The sequence below is a fragment of the Cherax quadricarinatus genome, chromosome 36 (assembly GCF_038502225.1).
Source record: "Cherax quadricarinatus isolate ZL_2023a chromosome 36, ASM3850222v1, whole genome shotgun sequence".
In the NCBI taxonomy this organism is placed as follows: Eukaryota; Metazoa; Arthropoda; class Malacostraca; order Decapoda; family Parastacidae; genus Cherax; species Cherax quadricarinatus.
The window spans coordinates 21,995,430-22,022,490 of record NC_091327.1 but is presented as its reverse complement, the minus strand read 5'-3'; the positions used below and the strand labels follow the sequence as shown (position 1 = coordinate 22,022,490).

At 45.1% G+C, this 27,061-nt stretch overlaps 1 protein-coding gene across 1 annotated transcript in view; it reads right to left on the bottom strand.

Moving 5' to 3' along the window:
• Positions 1–7,204, bottom strand: part of LOC138853651 (uncharacterized) — a 490,873-nt gene extending 483,669 nt beyond the window's left edge. The window contains exon 1 of the mRNA XM_070091659.1: positions 6,395–7,204. Coding sequence (XP_069947760.1) covers positions 6,395–6,458 — 64 coding nt within the window. The 5' untranslated portion in view covers positions 6,459–7,204. The remainder of the gene's footprint in view (positions 1–6,394) is intronic.
• Positions 7,205–27,061: the final 19,857 nt, after the last annotated feature.

Genomic DNA, 27,061 nt, shown 5'->3' with positions numbered 1-27,061 from the left:
CAGTTGACTGACTCACTGACGAGTATAGTTGACTGATTGACTGACGAGTACCGTTGACTGGATGACTGACGAGCACACTTGACTGACTGACGAGTACAGTTGACTGACTGACTGACGAGTACAGTTGACTGACTCACTGACGAGTACAGTTGACTGACTCACTGACGAGTACAGTTGACTGACTCACTGACGAGTATAGTTGACTGATTGACTGACGAGTACCGTTGACTGGATGACTGACGAGCACACTTGACTGACTGACGAGTACAGTTGACTGACTGACTGACGAGTACAGTTGACTGATTGACTGACGAGTACAGTTGACTGACTGACGAGTACAGTTGACTGACTGGCTGACGAGTACAGTTGACTGGCTGACTGACGAGTACAGTTGACTGACTCACTGACGAGTACAGTTGACTGACTGACTGACGAGTATAGTTGACTGATTGACTGACGAGTACCGTTGACTGGATGACTGACGAGCACACTTGACTGACTGACGAGTACAGTTGACTGACTGACTGACGAGTGCAGTTGATTGACTGACTGACGAGTACAGTTGACTGACTAACTGACGAGTACAGTTGACTGACTAACTGACGAGTACAGTAGACTGACTGACTAACGAGTACAGTTGACTTACTGACTGACGACCACAGTTGACTGACTTTGGTAGATGACTGATTAACAATAACAGTCGAATGAATATTGATAATTGATTGATTAACGAGGTAAATGACTAAAGATGAGAGGAAGCGTTTAACGAGGCTTACCCATGATAGGAAAATAATTCCTCCATCAGCCTCACCCTCCTCCCCTCTACCTCAGCTTAACGAGAAAGATTGCTAACGAGAGATGTGGCATGCAAAGAGTATGTAACCTTTATTCGGCGCATGTACACACCCTCATTGAAAGGTACTAAGGGTTGATGATGGGGCCCCATCTTTCAATCAGTACCCAGGTTCCAGCCAATGAGAAGATGGTTTTGGCAATCGCAGAGGTGTTGTGGGTACCACTCACCTGTCTGCCCTTGTCATTCCCATTCTAGAGCTGGTTGAAGCACGGTCTGCTCTCTAGTGGCTTCTATTCTGCCTTGCTTACCGTGGAGTGCACTAATACCTATTGTTGTACATAGTGTATATAGTGTACGTAATTCTGTTCTAAATTGGTGAAGGATAATACAAGTCAAAAGTTTTTCTGCTGTGTTTATTTTGCTCCCTTTCCACCCAGGATAACAGGCCTTTGGGACTCATGGGTTGTAATATGGGGGCCTGTCCGGGAGTTGAACCCGGACCTCTCGCACCCGAAGTGAGAATCGTACCCCTAGACCAACTAACGAGAGTAACGAGAGAGATAACTAACGGGAGAGATGACTAACGAAAGAGATGACTAACGGGAGAGATGACTAACGAGAGAGATGACTAACGAGAAAGATGACTAATGGGAGAGATGATTAACGGGAGAGATGACTAACGGGAGATGGCTAACGAGAAAGATGACTAACGAGAGACATGTCTAACGAGAGAAGTGGTTGATGGGTTTAATCAATTAAGCCATGGTTAGAGGGGAAGACTGAGGGGAAGGGGGTCCCCAGGATGAGGGAAGGTGGAAAGGTCCCCAGGCTAAGGGGAAGGAAGATCCCCAGGTTGAGGGGCAGGGGAGAAGGTCCCTAGGCTGAGGGGAAGAGGGGAGGGTCCCAAAGCTGAGGGGAAAGGAAGAGGGGTCCCTAGGCTTAGGGGAAGGGGAGAGGGGGTCTCCAGGCTGAGGGGAAGGCTAGTTAAGATCAGTTTTAAGACGCTGGAAAGTTGGTGACCCTCAGGGCACAGTGAGGGGAGTCAGAGGGGAGATAGGGGGGGATATAAGAATGAGGAGAAATAAGGAGAGATAGGAGGGAGAGAGGACATAAGACATAAAGGAAGATAGCAGGATTTATAGGAATATTCTGGGAGCCATGACTGCTATCTTCTCTCTCTCTCTCTCTCTCTCTCTCTCTTGGATCCCGTCTATTAAAGGTTTGTCTATCATACTCTCGTCTCACTGCCCCTATCCTGTCTCCACTTCTGCATACTATTCCTCCACCAGCATCACCCACATCTCCTCCATCTTCTTTTCCCATTCTCTCTCATTCCCTCCATCCCATTCTTCTAATGTCTCCCATCCTACATTACGTACATCCTCTTCCCTCGTGCCTTATTCTCGTATCTTTTCTCCACATATACAACTCTTCCTCCTTTGTACTTTCCAGCACGAGAGGAAGAAGGGAAAGGAATGGAAGGAGAGGAAGGAGAGGAAGGAGAGAAAGGAGGAACGGAAGATGTAAACAGAAGCACTAGAAGAATGTCCTTATACGTTGTCCCTGAACAGTTATTGTTCCAGCACCACCAGCGTCACTGTTCCAGCACCACCAGCGTCACTGTTCCAGCACCACCAGCGTCACTGTTCCAGCACCACCAGCGTCACTGTTCCAGCACCACCAGCGTCACTGTTCCAGCACCACCAGCGTCACTGTTCCAGCACCACCAGCGTCACTGTTCCAGCACCACCAGCGTCACTGTTCCAGCACCACCAGCGTCACTGTTCCAGCACCACCACCGTCACTGTTCCAGGACCACCAGCGTCACAATTCAGAACTTAATTTTATTTCAGCTCGACCTCTCGACCATCTGGACCATCTAGACCATCTGGACCAGGAGGGTCGACCTGCACTGTGTGCTGGTGACACTCCCTAAATCACACCACCAAACTGTGCGTGTGTGTGTATGTGCGTGTGTATGTGCGTGCGTGTGTATGTGCGTGTGTGTGTATGTGCGTGTGTGTGTACCTCAAATCGGAGACATAAACCACCAGTCCAGTAACACCCCAGGGTCCACCGGGGGTACTGCTGGACTCAACAATAACCCCGGCTTCACCTGGGGTACTGCTGGACTCAACAATAACACAGGGTTCACCTGGGGTACTGCTGGACTCAACAATAACACAGGGTTCACCTGGGGTACTGCTGGACTCAACAATAACACAGGGTTCACCTGGGGTACTGCTGGACTCAACAATAACACAGGGTTCACCTGGGGTACTGCTGGACTCAACAATAACACAGGGTTCACCTGGGGTACTGCTGGACTCAACAATAACACAGGGTTCACCTGGGGTACTGCTGGACTCAACAATAACACAGGGTTCACCTGGGGTACTGCTGGACTCAACAATAACACAGGGTTCACCTGGGGTACTGCTGGACTCAACAATAACACAGGGTTCACCTGGGGTACTGCTGGACTCAACAATAACACAGGGTTCACCTGGGGTACTGCTGGACTCAACAATAACACAGGGTTCACCTGGGGTACTGCTGGACTCAGCAATAACCCAGGGCCACATGGGGTACTGCTGGACGCAACAATAACCCAGGGTTCACCTCGGGTACTGCTGGACCCAACAATAACCCCAGGGTTCGACTTGGGATACTGCTGGACCCAACAATAACCCAGGGCCACCTGGGGTATTGCTAGACCCAACAATAACCCAGGATTCACCTGGGGTACTGTTGGACCCAACAATAACCCCGGGTCCACCTGGGGTACTGCTGGACCCAACAATAACCCAGGGTTCACCTGGGGTACTGTTGGACCCAACAATAACCCCGGGTCCACCTGGGGCACTGTTGGACTCAACAATAACCCAGGGTTCACCTGGGGTACTGTTGGATCCAACAATAACCCCGGGTCCACCTGGGGTACTGCTAGACCCAACAATAACCCAGGGTTCACCTGGGATACTGTTGGACCCAACAATAACCCACGGTTCACCTGGGGTACTGTTGGATCTAACAATAACCCCGGGTTCACCTGGGGTACTGCTAGACCCAACAATAACCCAGGGTTCACCTGGGGTACTGTTGGACCCAACAATAACCCCGGGTCCACCTGGGGTACTGCTGGACCCAACAATAACCCAGAGTTCACCTGGGGTACTGCTGGACCCAACAATAACCCAGGGTTCACCTGGGGTACTGCTGGACCCAACAATAACCCACGGTTCACCTGGGGTACTGCTGGACCCAACAATAACCCAGGGCCACCTGGGGTACTGCTGGGCCCAACAATAACCCACGGTTCACCTGGGGTACTGCTGGACCCAACAATAACCCAGGGCCACCTGGGGTACTGTTGGACCCAACAATAACCCAGGGTTCACCCGGGGTACTGCTGGACCCAACAATAACCCAGGGTTCACTTGGGGTACTGTTGGACCCAACAATAACCCACGGTTCACCTGGGGTACTGCTGGACCCAACAATAACCCACGGTTCACCTGGGGTACTGCTGGACCCAACAATAACCCACGGTTCACCTGGGGTACTGCTGGACCCAACAATAACCCACGGTTCACCTGGGGTACTGTTGGACCCAACAATAACCCAGGGTTCACCTGGGCTACTGTTGGACCCAACAATAACCCAGGGTTCACCTGGGGTACTGTTGGACCCAACAATAACCCAGGGTTCACCTGGGGTACTGTTGGACCCAACAATAACCCAGGGTTCACCTGGGGTACTGCTGGACCCAACAATAACCCAGGGTTCACCTGGGGTACTGTTGGACCCAACAATAACCCAGGGTTCACCTGGGGTACTGTTGGACCCAACAATAACCCAGGGTTCACCTGGGGTACTGTTGGACCCAACAATAACCCAGGGTTCACCTGGGGTACTGTTGGACCCAACAATAACCCAGGGTTCACCTGGGGTACTGTTGGACCCAACAATAACCCAGGGTTCACCTGGGGTACTGTTGGACCCAACAATAACCCAGGGTTCACCTGGGGTACTGTTGGACCCAACAATAACCCAGGGTTCACCTGGGGTACTGTTGGACCCAACAATAACCCAGGGTTCACCTGGGGTACTGTTGGACCCAACAATAACCCAGGGTTCAACTGGGGTACTGCTGGACCCAACAATAACCCAGGGTTCACCTGGGGTACTGCTGGACCCAACAATAACCCAGGGTTCACCTGGGGTACTGCTGGACCCAACAATAACCCAGGGTTCAACTCTGGTACTGCTGGACCCAACAATAACCCAGGGTTCACCTGGGGTACTGTTGGACCCAACAATAACTCAGTACAATATTAATAAAAGTAAATTGTAAGCGATGTTTCTCCCTCAGTTATTATTCCATTTCTGTTACTTTTCGACAAAATTCATTTTCTTTTACGTTTTTTCTTATTTTAGGAACGATGGGGGGGGGTAAATTGTCAACTTGCTTCATGCGCAAGTCGTATTTTCCTCAGAAAAGCCTAAAATGTGAAGGAAAGTGCGAAATCCTAGTCCCTATTTTTTTCCCTGAGTGTTATGTGTTCGCTTGATGCGCCACCGGATACAACTTATTCATTGACTTGTTTGTTACAACTTGAGTCCACTGTACCGACAACTTGATGAATAAGATATATGTGCAACACCTGTTTCACATGTGACTTGTTCATTATTATATAAATAAATAACCTACACATGGGCGAGAAGAGCTTACAACGACGTTTCTCTCCGACTTGGACCATATACAAAGTCACACTAACAGAGAGGACAGAAGGAGGCAGTATATATAGGTCAGCAGACAGGGACGGTGCAGGAGAGGTAGTAGGAAAGGAAGTAAAGAGGTAGTAGTAGTGGTAGTAGTAGTAGTAGTGGTAGTAGTAGTAGTAGTAGTAGTAGTACTAGTAGTAGTAGTAGTAGTAGTAGTAGTAGTAGTAGTAGTAGTGGTGGTGGTGGTGGTGGAGTCATTCAAAGACCAAGAAAGAGGAGCACTGCAGGAGCTAGGGATGACCCACAAAGGGTAGGAACACAAACACAGAGCGGGTTATTTGTGTATTGTTCCACTCACGGTATTGTGCCTTCTTGTTACTCACTATTATATAGACTGTAAACAGAGGATGTTTGAGATGCAACTCTTAGCACATCACTCTCATAGGAGCCATGTAGAGCCTAGTAGGAAAGGAAGGTAATTAGGTTTGATAGAGTGGCCGGGAAGATAGACAGGGTTCCCTGGAACAAGAGCCCTTCACCGGCATCAAGGTACTCCTTGAAGGGGCAAAAGTGTAGCAATACATGGAGTAGGGATAGCAGTGGTGGGTTCAAGACACTGACAGCTTACCTGGTACACTGTCCAATTAATTTTCCACTGCAGCGAAGTGTTTCACTGTAACTGTGAAAGCCGGCAGTGACGTCCAACGAGACTAATGATTCAGTCTCTATATCAAGCACGAAGGATCGAAAACCCGAGAATTCGGGGCAGGAAAAAAAAAGATGTTTTGTGAAATCTCGATTACTAGCAGACAAAAGAAATGGAAAGAGACGGATAATTAATGGTTAAAATAGCTTTACAAATTTACTTACCATTTATGTGAAGCATGGTCGTCAGGAGGAGGAGAAAGAGGAGGAGGTATTTTTCAAGGATCATATTTGCTCACTTGTCGACGTCTTGGTGTGAGTCTGACTCGTCTTCACACTCAGAATGTTAGATGTGATGTTACTGTGGTCTTGAAATTCAAGTTCCTTTTTTTCTTTATGGATTTCGATCACTGGGATTTTTGTCTAGTGTGGGAGTTCTGGGGCTCCACCTGTGAGCTGAGAGAAAGGGTCACATAGTTCTGGTGAGCCAAACGCCTGATACCTCAGCTTAGCATATGAAATAGCATAATAATCCATAGCAGTGAGGAATCAAATAATTTACTTAATCAGCTCAGTAAGAACGATCATGGTCAGTGTCCAGATCATCCTGGTATCTCTCTCACACACGCACGCACGCACCACATAAACAACAGGTCACGTGGTCAGGTCCCTCACCAACACAGTTTATGTCGTCTATAGATTTGACAGCTATTACTTCTACTTCAAAATGCTGCAGGAAGTTTGTGTTTATATGTTCCATGTAGCGGCTACCACGGCCCTGCTCCCCTGCCTAAGAAGTCTTATCAACAGCCTCCTCTCCACGTGCTACTCACACAAACGTAAACAATCTTTTACTAGCAGATCACATGCGTAAATACTAACATTCACTTGTACACAGAATATTGTGAAACTGGGTATTATCAGTTCATTGTTCCTTGACACCGACAGAGTTTAAAGAGTGTTGCACCGAGCACTGTACGTGAGCGCGGCCACTGGAGCACTCTGGAGCTCCGCCTGGAACGTGTGTCCCACGCCACGGTCCGCAGGAGTCTGCCGCCCGGAACACATTCACCAGCCTCACCATTCCCATTCCAGCTGCCTGGAACTGATTCCCGGCTTCGTCGTTCCCATTCCAGCTAACGTCCCACAAATCCAAGCGCCGCGAGATTTAGGACTGGCGAAGACCTGATCGTCCAACTACCAGATCGGAATGTAGATTAGGAAACACAGTACTGGAAGCAGTCTAGGTGCGTTGTTCCGTCTCTTGCAGACAGCATTTGTCTTCTATCTCTTCCATAAATGCACATTGTGTCTCTGTATTCCATTTCTGTTCGTTGTCTATCTCTGAAATATTGCATTACCTTAATCGTTCTGTGCTCGCTTCTCTGATTCTCTTCACCGAGCTGAAACAAAATTAAGTTAATATAAAGCATCCATAGATAAGTCTGGATTTAAGCCAGTGTAGCAGTGAAGGTCATACCTGATCCTACTGTTACTACTACTACTGCAACTACTATTACTACTACTACTGTAACTACTACTACTACTACTACTACTACTACTACTACTACTGCTGCTCCTACTGCTAGTATTGCTACAGCTGTCCTAGTACTGCACCTGGTAAAACTCTTTTATTCAAATTAGATACACAGATACCTTATACTCAACACTTGAATATTTATATACAGTACTGAGCTTTGTTACAGTTACACAGTACTGAGCTTTGTTACAGTTACACAGTACTGAGCTTTGTTACAGTTACACAGTACTGAGCTTTGTTACAGTTACACAGTACTGGGCTTTGTTACAGTTACACAGTACTGAGCTTTGTTACAGTTACACAGTACTGAGCTTTGTTACAGTTACACAGTACTGAGCTTTGTTACAGTTACACAGTACTGAGCTTTGTTACAGTTACACAGTACTGGGCTTTGTTACAGTTACACAGTACTGAGCTTTGTTACAGTTACACAGTACTGAGCTTTGTTACAGTTACACAGTACTGGGCTTTGTTACAGTTACAAAGTACTGAGCTTTGTTACATTTACACAGTACTGGGCTTTGTTACCCAGTACTGGGCTTTATTACACAGTACTGAGCTTTGTTACAGTTACACAGTACTGGGCTTTGTTACAGTTACACAGTACTGGGCTTTGTTACAGTTACACAGTACTGGGCTTTGTTACAGTTACACAGTACTGGGCTTTGTTACCCAGAACTGGGCTTTATTACACAGTACTGAGCTTTGTTACAGTTACACAGTACTGGGCTTTGTTACAGTTACACAGTACTGGGCTTTGTTACCCAGAACTAGGCTTTATTACACAGTACTGGGCTTTGTTACAGTTACACAGTACTGGGCTTTGTTACAGTTACACAGTACTGGGCTTTGTTACAGTTACACAGTACTGGGCTTTGTTACACATTACTGGAGTTTGTTACACAGCACTGGGCTTTGTTACAGTTACACAGTACTGGGCTTTGTTGCTAGTACTGGGCTTTATTACACAGTATTGGGCTTTGTTACCCAGTACTGGGCTTTATTACACAGTACTGGACTTTGTTACACAGTACTGGGCTTTGTTACCCAGTACTGGGCTTTATTACACAGTACTGGGCTTTGTTACACAGTTCTGGGCTTTGTTACTCAGTACTGGGCTTTATTACACAGTACTGGAGATTGTTACACAGCACTGGGCTTTGTTACAGTTACACAGTACTGGGATTTGTTACCCAGTACTAGGCTTTATTACACAGTACTGGGCTTTGTTACCCAGTACTGGTCTTTATTACACAGTACTGGGCTTTGTTACACAGTACTGGGCTTTGTTACCCAGTACTGGGCTTTATTACACAGTACTGGAGTTTGTTGCACAGCACTGGGCTTTGTTACAGTTACACAGTACTGGGCTTTGTTACCCAGTACTGGGCTTTATTACACAGTACTGGGCTTTGTTACACATTACTGGAGTTTGTTACACAGCACTGGGCTTTGTTACACAGTACTGGGCTTTGTTACACAGTGCTGGGCTTTGTTACACAGTGCTGGGCTTTGTTACACAGCACTGGGCTTTGTTACACAGTACTGGGCTTTGTTACACAGTACTGGGCTTTGTTACACAGTGCTGGGCTTTGTTACACAGCACTGGGCTTTGTTACACAGTAATGGGCTTTGTTACACAGTGTTGGGCTTTGTTACACAACACTGGCCTTTGTTACACAGTACTGGGCTTTGTTACACAGTGCTGGGCTTTGTTACACAGTGTTGGGCTTTGTTACACAGTGTTGGGCTTTGTTACACAGTACTGGGCTTTGTTACACAGCACTGGGCTTTGTTACACAGTGTTAGGCTTTGTTACACAGTGTTGGGCTTTGTTACACAGCACTGGGCTTTGTTACACAGTGTTGGGCTTTGTTACACAGCACTGGGCTTTGTTACACAGCACTGGGCTTTGTTACGCAGTGCTGGGCTTTGTTACACAGTGCTGGGCATTGTTACACAGCACTGGCCTTTGTTACACAGTACTGGGCTTTGTTACACAGTGCTGGGCTTTGTTACACAGTGTTGGGCTTTGTTACACAGTGCTGGGCTTTGTTACACAGCACTGGGCTTTGTTACATAGTACTGGGCTTTGTTACACAGCACTGGGCTTTGTTACACAGCACTGGGCTTTGTTACACAGTACTGGGCTTTGTTACGCAGCACTGGGCTTTGTTACACAGCACTGGCCTATGTTACACAGTACTGGGCTTTGTTACACAGTGTTGGGCTTTGTTACACAGTGTTGGGCTTTGTTACACAGTACTGGGCTTTGTTACAGAGCACTGGGCTTTGTTACACAGTACTGGGCTTTGTTACACAGTGTTGGGCTTTGTTACACAGCACTGGGCTTTGTTACACATTGTTGGGCTTCGTTACACAGTGTTGGGCTTTGTTACACAGCACTGGGCTTTGTTACACAGTACTGGGCTTTGTTACACAGTACTGGACTTTGTTACACAGTACCGGGCTTTGTTACACAGTGTTGGGCTTTGTTACACAGTGTTAGGAATTGTTACACAGTGTTAGGCTTTGTTACACAGTGTTGGGCTTTGTTACACAGTGTTAGGCTTTGTTACACAGTGTTAGGCTTTGTTACACAGTGTTGGGCTTTGTTACACAGTGTTAGGCTTTGTTACACAGTGTTGGGCTTTGTTACACAGTGTTAGGCTTTGTTACACAGTGTTAGGATTTGTTACACAGTGTTAGGCTTTGTTACACAGTGTTAGGCTTTGTTACACAGTGTTGGGCTTTGTTACACAGTGTTGGGCTTTGTTACACAGTGTTGGGCTTTGTTACACAGTGATGGGATTTGTTACACAGTGATAGGATTTGTTACACAGTGTTGGGCTTTGTTACACACTACTGGCCTTTGTTACACACTGCTGGCCTTTGTTACACAGTGCTGGCCTTTGTTACACAGTGCTGGCCTTTGTTACACACTGCTGGCCTTTGTTACACAGTGCTGGCCTTTGTTACACAGTGCTGGCCTTTGTTACACAGTGCTGGCTTTTGTTACACAGTGCTGGCCTTAGTTACACACTGCTGGCCTTTGTTACACACTGCTGGCCTTTGTTACACACTGCTGGCCTTTGTTGCACAGCACTGATCTTTGTTACACAGTACTGGGCTTTGTTACACAGTGCTGGGCTTTGTTACACAGTGTTGGGCTTTGTTACACAGTGTTGGGCTTCGTTACACAGTACTGGGCTTTGTTACGCAGCACTGGGCTTTGTTACACAGTACTGGGCTTTGTTACACAGTGTTGGGCTTTGTTACACAGCACTGGGCTTTGTTACACAGTGCTGGGCTTTGTTACACAGTGTTGGGCTTTGTTACATAGTACTGGGCTTTGTTACACAGCACTGGGCTTTGTTACACAGCACTGGGCTTTGTTACACAGTACTGGGCTTTGTTACACAGTACCGGGCTTTGTTGCACAGTGTTGGACTTTGTTACACAGTGTTAGGCTTTGTTACACAGTGTTAGGCTTTGTTACACAGTGTTGGGCTTTGTTACACAGTGTTAGGCTTTGTTTCACAGTGTTGGGCTTTGTTACACAGTGTTGGGCTTTGTTACACAGTGTTAGGCTTTGTTACACAGTGATGGGCTTTGTTACACAGTGTTAGGCTTTGTTACACAGTGTCAGGATTTGTTACACAGTGTTAGGCTTTGTTACACAGTGTTAGGCTTTCTTACACAGTGTTGGGCTTTGTTACACAGTGTTAGGCTTTGTTACACAGTGTTGGGCTTTGTTACACAGTGTTAGGCTTTGTTACACAGTGATGGGCTTTGTTACACAGTGTTAGGCTTTGTTACACAGTGTTAGGATTTGTTACACAGTGTTAGGCTTTGTTACACAGTGTTAGGCTTTGTTACACAGTGTTGGGCTTTGTTACACAGTGTTAGGCTTTGTTACACAGTGTTGGGCTTTGTTACACAGTGTTAGGCTTTGTTACACAGTGTTTGGCTTTGTTACACACTGCTGGCCTTTGTTACACAGTGCTGGCCTTTGTTACACACTGCTGGCCTTTGTTACACAGTGCTGGCCTTTGTTACACACTGCTGGCCTTTGTTACACACTGCTGGCCTTTGTTACACAGTGCTGGCCTTTGTTACACAGTGCTGGCCTTTGTTACACACTGCTGGCCTTTGTTACACAGTGCTGGCCTTTGTTACACAGTGCTGGCCTTTGTTACACACTGCTGGCCTTTGTTACACAGTGCTGGCCTTTGTTACACACTGCTGGCCTTTGTTACACAGTGCTGGCCTTTGTTACACACTGCTGGCCTTTGTTGCACAGTGCTGGGCTTTGTTATACAGTACTTCAGTGTTGTGTTCCACAGTACTGGAGTGTTGTCTTGGGGTGTTGTGTAACATAGTACTGGATTGCTGTGTCACAAGGTACTGGAGTGTTGTGTTACATAGTACTGGAATATTGTTTTACATAGTACTGGAGTGTTGTGTTACATAGTACTGGAATATTGTGTCACATAGTACTGGAGTATTGTGTTACATAGTACTGGAGTATTGTGTTACATAGTACTGGAGTATTGTGTTACATAGTACTGGATTATTGTGTTACATAGTACTGGAGTATTGTGTTACATAGTACTGGAGTATTGTGTTACATAGTACTGGAGTATTGTGTTACATAGTACTGGAGTATTGTGTTACATAATACTGGATTATTGTGTTACATAGTACTGGGGTATTGTGCTACACGATACTAGAGTATTGTGTTACATAGTACTGGAGTATTGTGCTATACAGTACTGGAGTATTGTGTTACATAGTACTGGAGTATTGTGTTACATAATATTGAAGTGTTGTGTTACACAGTACTGGAGTATTGTGTTACATAGTACTGGAGTATTGTGTTACATAGCACTGGAGTATTGTGTTACATAGTATGGAGTATTGTGTTACATAGTATGGAGTATTGTGTTACATAGTATGGAGTATTGTGTTACATAGTACTGGAGTATTGTGTCACATAGTACTGGTGTATTGTGTTACATAGTATTGGAGTATTGTGTTACATAGTACTGGAGTATTGTGTTACATAGTACTGGAGTATTGTGTTACATAGTATTGTATTGTGTTACATAGTACTGGAGTATTGTGTTACATAGTACTGGAGTATTGTGTTACATAGTATTGGAGTATTGTGTTACATAGTATTGGAGTATTGTGTTACATAGTATTGGAGTATTGTGTTACATAGTACTGGAGTATTGTGTTACATAGTATTGGAGTATTGTGTTACATAGTACTGGAGTATTGTGTTACATAGTATTGGAGTATTGTGTTACATAGTACTGGAGTATTGTGTTACATAGTACTGGAGTATTGTGTTACATACTATTGGAGTATTGTGTTACATAGTACTGGAGTATTGTGTTACATAGTATTGGAGCATTGTGTTACATAGTACTGGAGTATTGTGTTACATAGTACTGGAGTATTGTGTTACATAGAACTGGAGTATTGTGTTACATAGTATTGGAGTATTGTGTTACATAGTACTGGAGTATTGTGTTACATAGAACTGGAGTATTGTGTTACATAGTATTGGAATATTGTGTTACATAGTACTGGAGTATTGTGTTACATAGTACTGGAGTATTGTGTTACATAGTACTGGAGTATTGTGTTACATAGTACTGGAGTATTGTGTTACATAGAACTGGAGTATTGTGTTACATAGTATTGGAATATTGTGTTACATAGTACTGGAGTATTGTGTTACATAGTACTGGACTATTGTGTTACATAGTACTGGAGTATTGTGTTACATAGTACTGGAGTATTGTGTTACATAGAACTGGAGTATTGTGTTACATAGTATTGGAATATTGTGTTACATAGTACTGGAGTATTGTATTACATAGCACTGGAGTATTGTGTTACATAGTACTGAAGTATTGTATTACACAGTATTGGAGTATTGTGTTACATAGTACTGGAGTATTGTGTTACATAGTACTGGAGTATTGTGTTACATAGTACTGGAGTATTGTATTACATAGTACTGGAGTATTGTGTTACATAGTATTGGAATATTGTGTTACATAGTACTGGAGTATTGTGTTACATAGTACTGGACTATTGTGTTACATAGTACTGGAGTATTGTGTTACATAGTACTGGAGTATTGTGTTACATAGAACTGGAGTATTGTGTTACATAGTATTGGAGTATTGTGTTACATAGTACTGGAGTATTGTATTACATAGTACTGGAGTATTGTGTTACATAGTACTGGAGTATTGTATTTCACAGTATTGGAGTATTGTGTTACATAGTACTGGAGTATTGTGTTACATAGTACTGGAGTATTGTGTTACATAGTACTGGAGTATTGTATTACATAGTACTGGAGTATTGTGTTACATAGTACTGGAGTATTGTGTTACATAGTACTGGAGTATTCTGTTACATAGTACTGGAGTATTGTATTACATAGTACTGGAGTATTGTGTTACATAGTACTGGTGTATTGTATTTCACAGTATTGGAGTATTGTGTTACATAGTACTGGAGTATTGTGTTACATAGTACTGGAGTATTGTGTTACATAGTATTGGAGTATTGTGTTACATAGTACTGGAGTATTGTGTTACATAGTACTGGAGTATTGTGTTACATAGTATTGGAGTATTGTGTTACATAGTACTGGAGTATTGTGTTACATAGTACTGGAGTATTGTGTTACAGAGTACTGGAGTATTGTGTTACAGAGTACTGGAGTATTGTGTTACATAGTACTGGAGTATTGTGTTACATAGTACTGGAGTATTGTGTTACATAGTACTGGAGTATTGTGTTACATAGTACTGGAGTATTGTGTTACATAGTACTGGAGTATTGTGTTACATAGTACTGGAGTATTGTGTTACATAGTACTGGAGTATTGTGTTACATAGTACTGGAGTATTGTGTTACAGAATACTGGAGTATTGTGTTATACAGTACTGGTGTTTTCAAACATTTTTCCCCTGGATATGAGTCACAGATAGAGATAGATAGATAGATAGATAGATAGATAGATAGAGAGAGAGAGAGAGAGAGAGAGAGAGAGAGAGAGAGAGAGAGAGAGAGAGAGAGAGAGAGAGAGAGAGAGAAAGAGAAAGAGAAAGAGAAAGAGAGAGAGAGAGAGAGAGAGAGAGAGAGAGAGAGAGAGAGAGAGAGAGAGAGAGAGAGAGAGAGAGAGAGAGAGAGAGAGAGAGAGAGAGAGAGAGAGAGAGATAAGTTTTAGCAGGGGCAGCAGGAGTGCGAGGAAACTTGCCCAAATGTGTCCTCTTAACAGGGACTCAAACGCGGGAACCTGTGATTGTGGAACGAATGTTTAGTATGTAAGTGGATGGTGATGGTGGTAGCGTAGAGCCGCTGCTGGTGGCAGCAGTGGTGGCAGCAGTGGTGGCAGCAGTGGTGTAGGGAGTCCCACTGGGACAACTCTGGCTGGTGTAGAGGCAGATCATAATGAGATCCCTGGAGGCCTGGAGGCGCCCCTCCCACCTCCACGAGTGGCACTAACCCCTTCCCTCCTGCCCCTACCCCCTCCCCGTTCCCTCCACCTCCACGCAGTCATACACTCGGGCACTCCATTCCTGCATACACTCATTTCCCTCCCTCCAGGGCAAACTTTGTTGAGGGCATCACGCACACGTCACACTCACCACCCTCACACTCACCACCCTCACACTTACCACCCTCACACTTACCACCCTCACACTCACCACCCATCACACTCATCATACTCACACTCATCACCCTCACACTCACCACCCATCACACTCATCACCCTCACACTCACCACCCGTCACACTCACCACCCTCACACCTACCACCCTCACACTCACCACCCATCACACTCATCATACTCACACTCACCACCCTCACACTCACCACCCTCACACTCACCACCCTCACACTTCCCACCCTCACACTCACCACCCTCACACTCACCACCCATCACACTCATCATACTCACACTCACCACCCTCACACTCACCACCCTCACACTCCCCACCCTCACACTTACCACCCTCACACTCACCACCCATCACACTCATCACCCTCACACTCACCACCCCTCACACTCATCACCCTCACACTCACCACCCGTCACACGCACCACCCTCACACTCACCACCCTCACACTCACCACCCCTCACACTCATCACCCTCACACTCACCACCCTCACACTCACCTCCCTCACACTCACCACACTCACACTCACCACCCTCACACTCACCACCAACACACTCACCACCCACACACCCACCACCCCTCACACTCACCACCCTCACACTCACCACCCTCAAACCACCCTCACACTCACCACCCCTCACACTCATCACCCTCACACTCACCACCCTCACAGTCACCACCCTCACACTCACCACACTCACACTCGCCACCCTCACACTCACCACCCACACACTCACCACCCACACACCCACCACCCCTCACTCTCACCACCCTCACCACCCTCACAACCCTCACACTCACCACCCTCACACTCACCACTCTCACACTCACCACCCTCACACTCACCACCCTCACCACCCTCACAACCCTCACACTCACCACCCTCAAACTCACCACCCTCACTCTCACCACCCTCGCACTCACCACACTCACAATCACCACCCCCTCACACTCACCACCCACACACTCACCACCCACACACCCACCACCCCTCACACTCACCACCCTCACCACCCTCACACTCACCACCCTCACACTCACCACCCTCACACTCACCACCCTCACACTCACCACCCTCACACTCACCACACTCACAATCACCACCCCTCACACTCACCACCCACACACTCAACGCCCTCACACTCACCACCCACCACACTCATCACTATCGTCACCATATATATATATATATATATATATATATATATATATATATATATATATATATATATATATATATATATATATATATATATATATATATATATATATATTTCTTATCACACTGGCCGATTCCCACCAAGGCAGGGTGGCCCGAAAAAGAAAAACTTTCACCATCATTCACTCCATCACTGTCTTGCCAGAAGGGTGCTTTACACTACAGTTTTTAAACTGCAACATTAACACCCCTCCTTCAGACTGCAGGCACTGTACTTCCCATCTCCAGGACTCAAGTCCGGCCTGCCGGTTTCCCTGAACCCCTTCATAAATGTTACTTTGCTCACACTCCAACAGCACGTCAAGTATTAAAAACCATTTGTCTCCATTCACTCCTATCAAACACGCTCACTCATGCCTGCCGGAAGTCCAAGCCCCTCGCACACAAAACCTCCTTTACCCCCTCACTCCAACCTTTTCTAGGCCGACCCCTACCCCGCCTTCCTTCCACTACAGACTGATACACTCTTGAAGTCATTCTGTTTCGCTCCATTCTCTCTACATGTCCGAACCACCTCAACAACCCTTCCTCAGCCCTCTGGACAACAGTTTTGGTAATCCCGCACCTCCTCCTAACTTCCAAACTACGAATTCTCTGCATTATATTCACACCACACATTGCCCTCAGACATGACATTTCCACTGCCTCCAGCCTTCTCCTCGCTGCAACATTCACCACCCATGCTTCACACCCATATAAGAGCGTTGGTAAAACTATACTCTCATACATTCCCCTCTTTGCCTCCAAGGACAAAGTTCTTTGTCTCCACAGACTCCTAAGTGCACCACTCACCCTTTTCCCCTCATCAATTCTATGATTCACCTCATCTTTCATAGACCCATCCGCTGACACGTCAACTCCCAAATATCTGAATACATTCACCTCCTCCATACCCTCTCCCTCCAATCTGATATCCAATCTTTCATCACCTAATCTTTTTGTTATCCTCATAACCTTACTCTTTCCTGTATTCACTTTTAATTTTCTTCTTTTGCATACCCTACCAAATTCATCCACCAATCTCTGCAACTTCTCTTCAGAATCTCCAAAGAGCACAGTGTCATCAGCAAAGAGCAACTGTGACAACTCCCACTTTATGTGTGATTCTTTATCTTTTAACTCCACGCCTCTTGCCAAGACCCTCGCATTTACTTCACTTACAACCCCATCTATAAATATATTAAACAACCACGGTGACATCACACATCCTTGTCTAAGGCCTACTTTTACTGGGAAATAATTTCCCTCTTTCCTACATGCTCTAACTTGAGCCTCACTATCCTCGTAAAAACTCTTCACTGCTTTCAGTAACCTACCTCCTACACCATACACCTGCAACATCTGCCACATTGCCCCCCTATCCACCCTGTCATATGCCTTTTCCAAATCCATAAATGCTACAAAGACCTCTTTAGCCTTATCTAAATACTGTTCACTTATGTGTTTCACTGTAAACACCTGGTCCACACACTCCCTCCCTTTCCTAAAGCCTCCTTGTTCATCTGCTATCCTATTCTCCGTCTTACTCTTAATTCTTTCAGTAATAACTCTACCATACACTTTACCAGGTACACTCAACAAACTTATCCCCCCTATAATTTTTGCACTCTCTTTTGTCCCATTTGCCTTTATACAAAGGAACTATGCATGCTCTCTGCCAATCCCTAGGTACCTTACCCTCTTCCATACATTTATTAAATAATTGCACCAACCACTCCAAAACTATATCCCCACCTGCTTTTAACATTTCTATCTTTATCCCATCAATCCCGGCTGCCTTACCCCCTTTCATTTTACCTACTGCCTCACGAACTTCCCCTACACTCACAACTGGCTCTTCCTCGCTCCTACAAGATGTTATTCCTCCTTGCCCTATACACGAAATCACAGCTTCTCTATCTTCATCACTATTTAACAATTCCTCAAAATATTCCCTCCATCTTCCCAATACCTCCAACTCTCCATTTAATAACTCTCCTCTCCTATTTTTAACTGACAAATCCATTTGTTCTCTAGGCTTCCTTAACTTGTTAATCTCACTCCAAAAACTTTTTCTTATTTTCAACAAAATTTGTTGATAACATCTCACCCACTCTCTCATTTATATATATATATATATATATATATATATATATATATATATACGGGTTGGATCCCCGGCCACTCACAGTGTTGTATTTGCTGAAAACCACTTTGTTCTGTGGCTGCATTAATATGTATACTGTTCGTGAAGACGGTATTCCACACGGGAGAAGAATGAAATTAGTGCTGTAGTATCCACGGCCACCAATATGCTCTCATCAGGATGTAGACCCAGTGTACTTACCGGGTCCCTGATGCTTGTAGTAAAGGCGTCGAGAAATTAACCTAGTTTCCTGGGAGGCTGGGTAAATAAGGCGAGTTCGATCCCCAGCCAGTCGCATATACATATATGTCGTGCCGAATAGGCAGAACTTGCGATCTTGGCTTAAATAGCAACGTTCATCTTGCCATATAGGACAAGTGAAAATTTGTGTATGCAATAATTTCGCCAAAATCATTCTGAACCTAACGAAAAAAATATATTTCACTGTGTTTGTTTAGTATTAAATTATTGTAAAGAAATCTAAAATATATTTGGTTGGGTTAGGCTAAAATAAATTGTTCTTGTTATAATAAGGTTAGGTAAGTTTTCTAAGATTCTTTTGGTGCAAATTTAAAAAATTTTACATTAACATTAATGAAAAAAATATATCTTTAAACGCATAAGAGAAAATTTCAGAAAGGACTTAATTTTAAATGAGTTCTTGCTAATTGACCAGTTTTACATATTCGGCACGACATTTTATATATATATATATATATATATATATATATATATATATATATATATATATATATATATATATATATATATATATATATATATATAATGTATTTACAGGTTGAGTTCTTGTAGTATCTTGGTTCATTTACAAGCAAAGATTCATTATCTTACCTTAGCTCATTTCAGAGCTCAACTGTATCGTATTCCATCATCTTTTAAAGATGCGTCTAACTACAGTGGGGTGAAATCTAGGCACCTGTTTACTGTTAGACACCCAGGGGCAACAGGTATAACGTAAGGCTTCACACATCTCGACCCGCTCGGAAATGAACCCAGATTCTTAGAATGTGACCCGAAATTGCAAACCCCTGAGCTCCTGTAAGGAAGGAGGTGACGGAGGGGGGAGTTGTCCTTGATGCTTGGTTATATGCTCAACAATTCCTTGGATCAAGTGCCATTCAGCCGGGTGCCGGTCTATTAAGCAGTGCCGGGTGATGCTTGTGGTGGGGGGGGGGGGATGTAATCATAGACGTGCCAACATTACCACTGAACAACAAACACTAGTCTTCCACCAAAGGATTATTATCGAAGAATTGGAATTTGGCATTTTCAATTTGCAGTGATTTTTGCGAGAATTACACTGGGGAGCCTTTGTGTGCAGGAGCGTGCTGGAGCACACCTACCTGGAGGGTCTTATGAATCAGTTCCCTTCCAATTCCCTTCCAATTCTCTTCCAGTTCCCTTCCAGTTCCCTTCCAATTCCCTCCCAGTTCCGTCCCAGCCTCCTCCCTCTCCTTCCAGCAACCACATAGGAAGTCGTAAATGATTGGTTAATGAGGTTAATGTGTGTATACTACACGAGGGTCATTAAGGCCGCATCTCACCTGCTAACCACCAGTCACGAATATTTTGATATATATAGAAAATATTAATGAAAATTCTCAGTTGAAAAGTAAGACACGTGCAACATTTGGGAATCTTTGTTGAGGAAACGTCTCGCCAGTCAGTGGCTTCGTCAGTCCAATACAGAGAAGAATGGCGGAAGATGAGGAGGCGAATGAGGTAATCAGTCCCTAAGCCTGAAGTCGATGTGATGGACTGGATATATAGACTCCAGGCTGAGGGACTGATTACCTCATTCTCCGCCTCATCTCCCACCGTTCTTCTCTGTACTGGACTGACGAAGTCACTGGCTGGCGAAACGTTTCCTCAATAAAGAAAGATTCCCAAATGTTATACAAGTGTATATTCTCTGGGAGATACGCATACATACCTCTAGGACCTAGAGGTACTGTATACTTAATATACTGTATACACAATATATATATATATATATATATATATATATATATATATATATATATATATATATATATATATATATATATATATATATATATATATATATATATATATATATATATATATATATACTGTGAAACCTAACCCAGGATTTTCTCAGTACCGGTGTTCAACACCACGACTACTGAACACCACCATTGAACGCTACTTTGAGTTAAGTCAGGAAACTTTATCATGTACAAAAAAACACCCCTTCAATCGCTCACACACACTCACACACACACACACACACTCACACACACACAACTCTATGACTGAAGAAATACTTCCTAACATCCCTTTGACTCATCTGAGTCTTCAACTTCCAATTGTGACCTCTTGTTTCTGTGTCCCCTCCCTGGAACATCCTGTCTTTGTAGACAAGGTGGACAAAGACAGGATGTTCCAGAGATGGGACACAGAAACAAGAGGTCACAATTGGAAGCTGAAGACTCAAATGAGTCAAAGGGATGTTAGGAAGTATTTCTTCAGTCATAGAGTTGTCAGGCAGTGGAATAGCCTAGAAAGTGACGTAGTGGAGGCGGGAACCATACATAGTTTTAAGACGAGGTTTGATAAAGCTCATGGAGCAGGGAGAGAGAGGACCCAGTAGCAACCAGAGAAGAGGAGGGGCCAGGAGCTAAGACTCGACCCCTGCAACCACAAATAGATGAGTACACACACACACACACATACACACAGTGCAAAGGTTTGCAACAAGACTAGTCCTAGAGCTAAGGGGTATGTCCTACGAGGAGAGGTTAAGGGAAATCGACCTGACATCACTGGAGGACAGGAGAGATAGGGGGGACATGATAACGACATACAAAATACTGAGAGGAATTGACAAGGTGGACAAAGACAGGATGTTCCAGAGATGGGACACAACAACAAGGGGACACAGTTGGAAGTTGAAGACGCAGATGAATAACAGGAATGTTAGGAAGGATTTCTTCAGTCACAGAGTTGTCAGGATGTGGAATAGTTTGGGAAGCGATGTAGTGGAGGCAGGATCCACACATAGCTTTAAGCAGAGGTATGATAAAGCTCATGGTTCAGGGAGAGTGACCTAGTAGCGACCAGTCAAGAGGCGGGGCCAGGAGCTAGGACTCGACCCCTGCACCCTCAACTAGGTGAGTACAACTAGGTGAGTACACCCACACACACACACACACACACACGTGTGTGTGTGTGTGTGTGGGTGTGTGTGTGTGTGTGGGTGTGTGTGTGTGGTATATCATCACGTATCTATCTGACCTGAAGAAAATCGTTTACAAACTCTAATCATTTGCAAACATAAAACACAGAGGTCGTGTCAACTTTCTCGCCAAACTCAGAATCAAAGACCTAGATTTTGGCGTTAAAGTGTACGTGTCCACGCCAGCCTCGAGGTAAACACTGGCAGCTCGCCAAAATACATATTAATGTATTGGGGAAGAGTTAGTGTGGTGGGGAATTGATTGGGAAATACATACCCATTAACTGTTAACCGTTTAGTCTCTCATCACTCGATTAAAGTATTGATATTTTGCCGTTGTTACTGTTGTCTTGTCTTCTGTTGTTGCCGTTTTATCCTTACCTTTTGCAATATTAATGTTATTGTTATTTTTATAATGCTATCAGTTTTGTAAAAGTTATGGGAATGTCTGAATAATATTTATATTTGTCATATCTCTCTAGCCAAGTTGGTCAAACAAGATGAACTCTCTCACAACATATTTCATCCTACTGTTAAAAATGAAATCATAGTGTAGTATGTTAGTCTCTGTTATAAAGTCAAGGTGTGTGTGTGTGTGTGTGTGTATGTGTGTGTGTGTGTGTGTGTGTGTGTGTATGTGTGTGTGTGTGTGTGTGTGTGTGTGTGTGTATGTGTGTGTGTGTGTGTATGTGTGTGTGTGTGTGTGTGTGTGTGTGTGTGTGTGTGTGTGTGTGTGTGTGTGTGTGTGTCTGTGTGTGTGTGTGTGTGTGTGTGTGTGTGTGTGTGTGTGTGTGTGTGTGTGTGTGTGTGTGTGTGTATGTGTGTGTGTGTGTGTATGTGTGTGTGTGTGTGTGTGTGTGTGTATGTGTGTGTGTGTGTGTGTATGTGTGTGTGTGTGTGTGTGTGTGTGTGTGTGTGTGATGTGTGTATGTGTGTGTGTGTGTGTGTACTCACCTAATTGTACTCACCTAATTGTGGTTGCAGGGGTCGAGACTCAGCTCCTGGCCCCGCCTCTTCACTGATCGCTACTAGGTCCTCTCTCTGCTTCCTGAGCTGTATCATACCTCTTCTTAAAACTATGTATGGTTCCTGCCTCCACTACTTCACTTGCTAGGCTATTCCACTTCCTGACGACTCTATGACTGAAGAAATACTTCCTAACGTCCCTGTGACTCGTCTGATTCTTCAGCTTCCAGTTGTGACCCCTTGCCCCTGTGTCCCCTCTCTGGAACATCCTATCTCTGTCCACCTTGTCTATTCCCCGCAGTATCTTGTATGTCGTTATCATGTCTCCCCTGACCCTTCTGTTCTCCAGTGTCGTCAGTCCGATTTCCCTCAACTTTTCCTCGTACGACATTCCCCTGAGCTCTGGGACTAGCCTTGTTGCAAACCTTTGTACTTTCTCTAACTTCTTGACGTGCTTGACAAGGTGTGGGTTCCAGACTGGTGCTGCATACTCCAGTATGGGCCTAACATACACAGTGTACAGTGTCTTGAACGATTCCTTATTAAGATATCGGAACGCTATTCTCAGGTTTGCCAGGCGCCCGTATGCTGCAGCAGTTATTTGGTTGATGTGTGCCTCCGGTGATGTGCTCGGTGTTATGGTCACCCCAAGGTCTTTCTCCCTGAGTGAGGTCTGTAGTCTTTGTCCACGTAGCCTATACTCTGTCTGCGGTCTTCTTTGCCCCTCCCCAATCTTCATGACTTTGCGTGTGTGTGTGTGTGTGTGTATGTGTGTGTGTGTGTGTATGTGTGTATGTGTGTGTGTGTGTGTATGTGTGTGTGTGTGTGTGTGTGTGTGTGTGTGTGTGTGTGTGTATGTGTGTGTGTGTGTATGTGTGTTTGTGTGTGTGTGTGTGTATGTACTCACCTAGTTGAGGTTGCGGGGGTCGAGTCCGAGCTCCTGGCCCCGCCTCTTCACTGATCGCTACTAGGTCACTCTCCCTGAGCCGTGAGCTTTATCATACCTCTGCTTAAAGCTATGTATGGATCCTGCCTCCACTACATCGCTTCCCAAACTATTCCACTTACTGACTACTCTGTGGCTGAAGAAATACTTCCTAACATCCCTGTGATTCATCTGTGTCTTCAGCTTCCAACTGTGTCCCCTTGTTACTGTGTCCAATCTCTGGAACATCCTGTCTTTGTCCACCTTGTCAATTCCTCTCAGTATTTTGTATGTCGTTATCATGTCCCCCCTATCTCTCCTGTCCTCCAGTGTCGTCAGGTTGATTTCCCTTAACCTCTCCTCGTAGGACATACCTCTTAGCTCTGGGACTAGTCTTGTTGCAAACCTTTGCACTTTCTCTAGTTTCTTCACGTGCTTGGCTAGGTGTGGGTTCCAAACTGGTGCCTCATACTCCAATATGGGCCTAACGTACACGGTGTACAGGGTCCTGAATGATTCCTTATTAAGATGTCGGAATGCTGTTCTGAGGTTTGCTAGGCGCCCATATGCTGCAGCAGTTATTTGGTTGATGTGTGCTTCAGGAGATGTGCCTGGTGTTATACTCACCCCAAGATCTTTTTCCTTGAGTGAGGTTTGTAGTCTCTGACCCCCTAGACTGTACTCCGTCTGCGGCCTTCTTTGCCCTTCCCCAATCTTCATGACTTTGCACTTGGTGGGATTGAACTCGAGGAGCCAATTGCTGGACCAGGTCTGCAGCCTGTCCAGATCCCTTTGTAGTTCTGCCTGGTCTTCGATCGAGTGAATTCTTCTCATCAACTTCACGTCATCTGCAAACAGGGACACCTCAGAGTCTATTCCTTCCGTCATGTCGTTCACAAATACCAGAAACAGCACTGGTCCTAGGACTGACCCCTGCGGGACCCCGCTGGTCACAGGTGCCCACTCTGACACCTCGCCACGTACCATGACTCGCTGCTGTCTTCCTGACAAGTATTCCCTGATCCATTGTAGTGCCTTCCCTGTTATCCCTGCTTGGTCCTCCAGTTTTTGCACCAATCTCTTGTGTGGAACTGTGTCAAACGCCTTCTTGCAGTCCAAGAAAATGCAATCCACCCACCCCTCTCTCTCTTGTCTTACTGCTGTCACCATGTCTTAGAACTCCAGTAGGTTTGTGACACAGGATTTCCCGTCCCTGAAACCATGTTGGCTGCTGTTGATGAGATCGTTCCTTTCTAGGTGTTCCACCACTCTTCTCCTGATAATCTTCTCCATGATTTTGCATACTATACATGTCAGTGACACTGGTCTGTAGTTTAATGCTTCATGTCTGTCTCCTTTTTTAAAGATTGGGACTACATTTGCTGTCTTCCATGCCTCAGGCAATCTCCCTGTTTCCATAGATGTACTGAATATTGTTGTTAGGGGTACACATAGCGCCTCTGCTCCCTCTCTCAATACCCATGGGGAGATGTTATCTGGCCCCATTGCCTTTGAGGTATCTAGCTCACTCAGAAGCCTCTTCACTTCTTCCTCGGTTGTGTGCACTGTGTCCAGCACTTTCATGGTGTGCCCCACCTCTCCGTCTTTCTGGAGTCCCTTCTGTCTCCTCTGTGAACACTTCTTTGAATCTCTTGTTGAGTTCTTCACATACTTCACGGTCATTTCTTGTTGTCTCTCCTCCTTCCTTCCTTAGCCTGATTACTTGGTCCTTGACTGTTGTTTTCCTCCTGATGTGGCTGTACAACAGTTTCGGGTCAGATTTGGCTTTCGCTGCTATGTCATTTTCATATTGTCTTTGGGCCTCCCTTCTTATCTGTGCATATTCGTTTCTGGCTCTACGACTGTTCTCCTTATTCTCCTGGGTCCTTTGCCTTCTATATTTCTTCCATTCCCTAGCACACTTGGTTTTTGCCTCCCTGCACCTTTGGGTAAACCATGGGCTCATCCTGGCTTTTTCATTATTCCTGTTACCCTTGGGTACAAACCTCTCCTCAGCCTCCTTGCATTTTGTTGCTACATATTCCATCATCTCATTAACTGGCTTCCCTGCCAGTTCTCTGTCCCACTGAACCCCGTTCAGGTAGTTCCTCATTCCTGTGTAGTCCCCTTTCTTGTAGTTTGGCTTCATTCATCCTGGCCTTCCTGCTTCTCCCTCCACTTGTAGCTCTACTGTGTATTCGAAGCTTAAAACCACATGGTCACTGGCCCCAAGGGGTCTTTCATATATGATGTCCTCGATATCTGCACTACTCAAGGTGAATACTAAGTCCAGCCTTGCTGGTTCATACTCTTCTCTCTCTCTTGTAGTGTCCCTTACGTGTTGGCACATGAAGTTTTCCAGTACCACCTCCATCATCTTAGCCCTCCATGTATCTTGGCCCCCATGTGGGTCCAAGTTCTCCCAATCGATCTCCTTGTGGTTAAAGTCACCCATGATCAGGAGCTTTGCCCTGCATGCATGAGCTCTTCTGGCCACTCTAGCCAGTGTGTCAACCATCGCTCTATTGCTCTCGTCGTACTCTTGCCTTGGCCTCCTGCTGTTCTGTGGTGGGTTATACATCACTGCTATTACCACCTTGGGACCTCCAGAGTGAAGTGTTCCCGCTATGTGTGTATGTGTGTGTGTGTGTGTGTGTGTGTGTATGTGTGTGTGTATGTGTGTGTATGTGTGTGTGTGTGTGTGTGTGTATGTGTGTGTGTGTGTGTATGTGTGTATGTGTGCGTGTGTGTGTGTGTGTATGTGTGTGTGTGTCTGTGTGTGTGTGTGTGTGTGTGTGTGTGTGTGTGTGTGTGTGTGTGTGTGTGTGTGTGTGTGTGTGTGTGTGTGTGTGTGTGTGAGTGTGTGAGTGTGTGTGCATGTGTGTATGAGTGTGTGTATGTGTGTATTTGTATTAGTCTCGTGTGTCCCATTCCCAACCATGGGAGAGTAATTTTCCAAACCTGACAGAGGTGGGAAGATGGCCACAAATCTAACCACAGTTTAATGCAAAACAATTAGTTACGTTCTAACTCTGACCAGTGTTGCTATCAGTGTTGCCAAGGTGCTTAGAGAGAACTGAAAATTAGCCTGTGAAAGTAACACCCCTGGAAGAAACTAAGAGATCGTCATAGCTGACGGAGCGGCTGTGTTTTCTTGTCCATTGTCGGGAACACCAACGT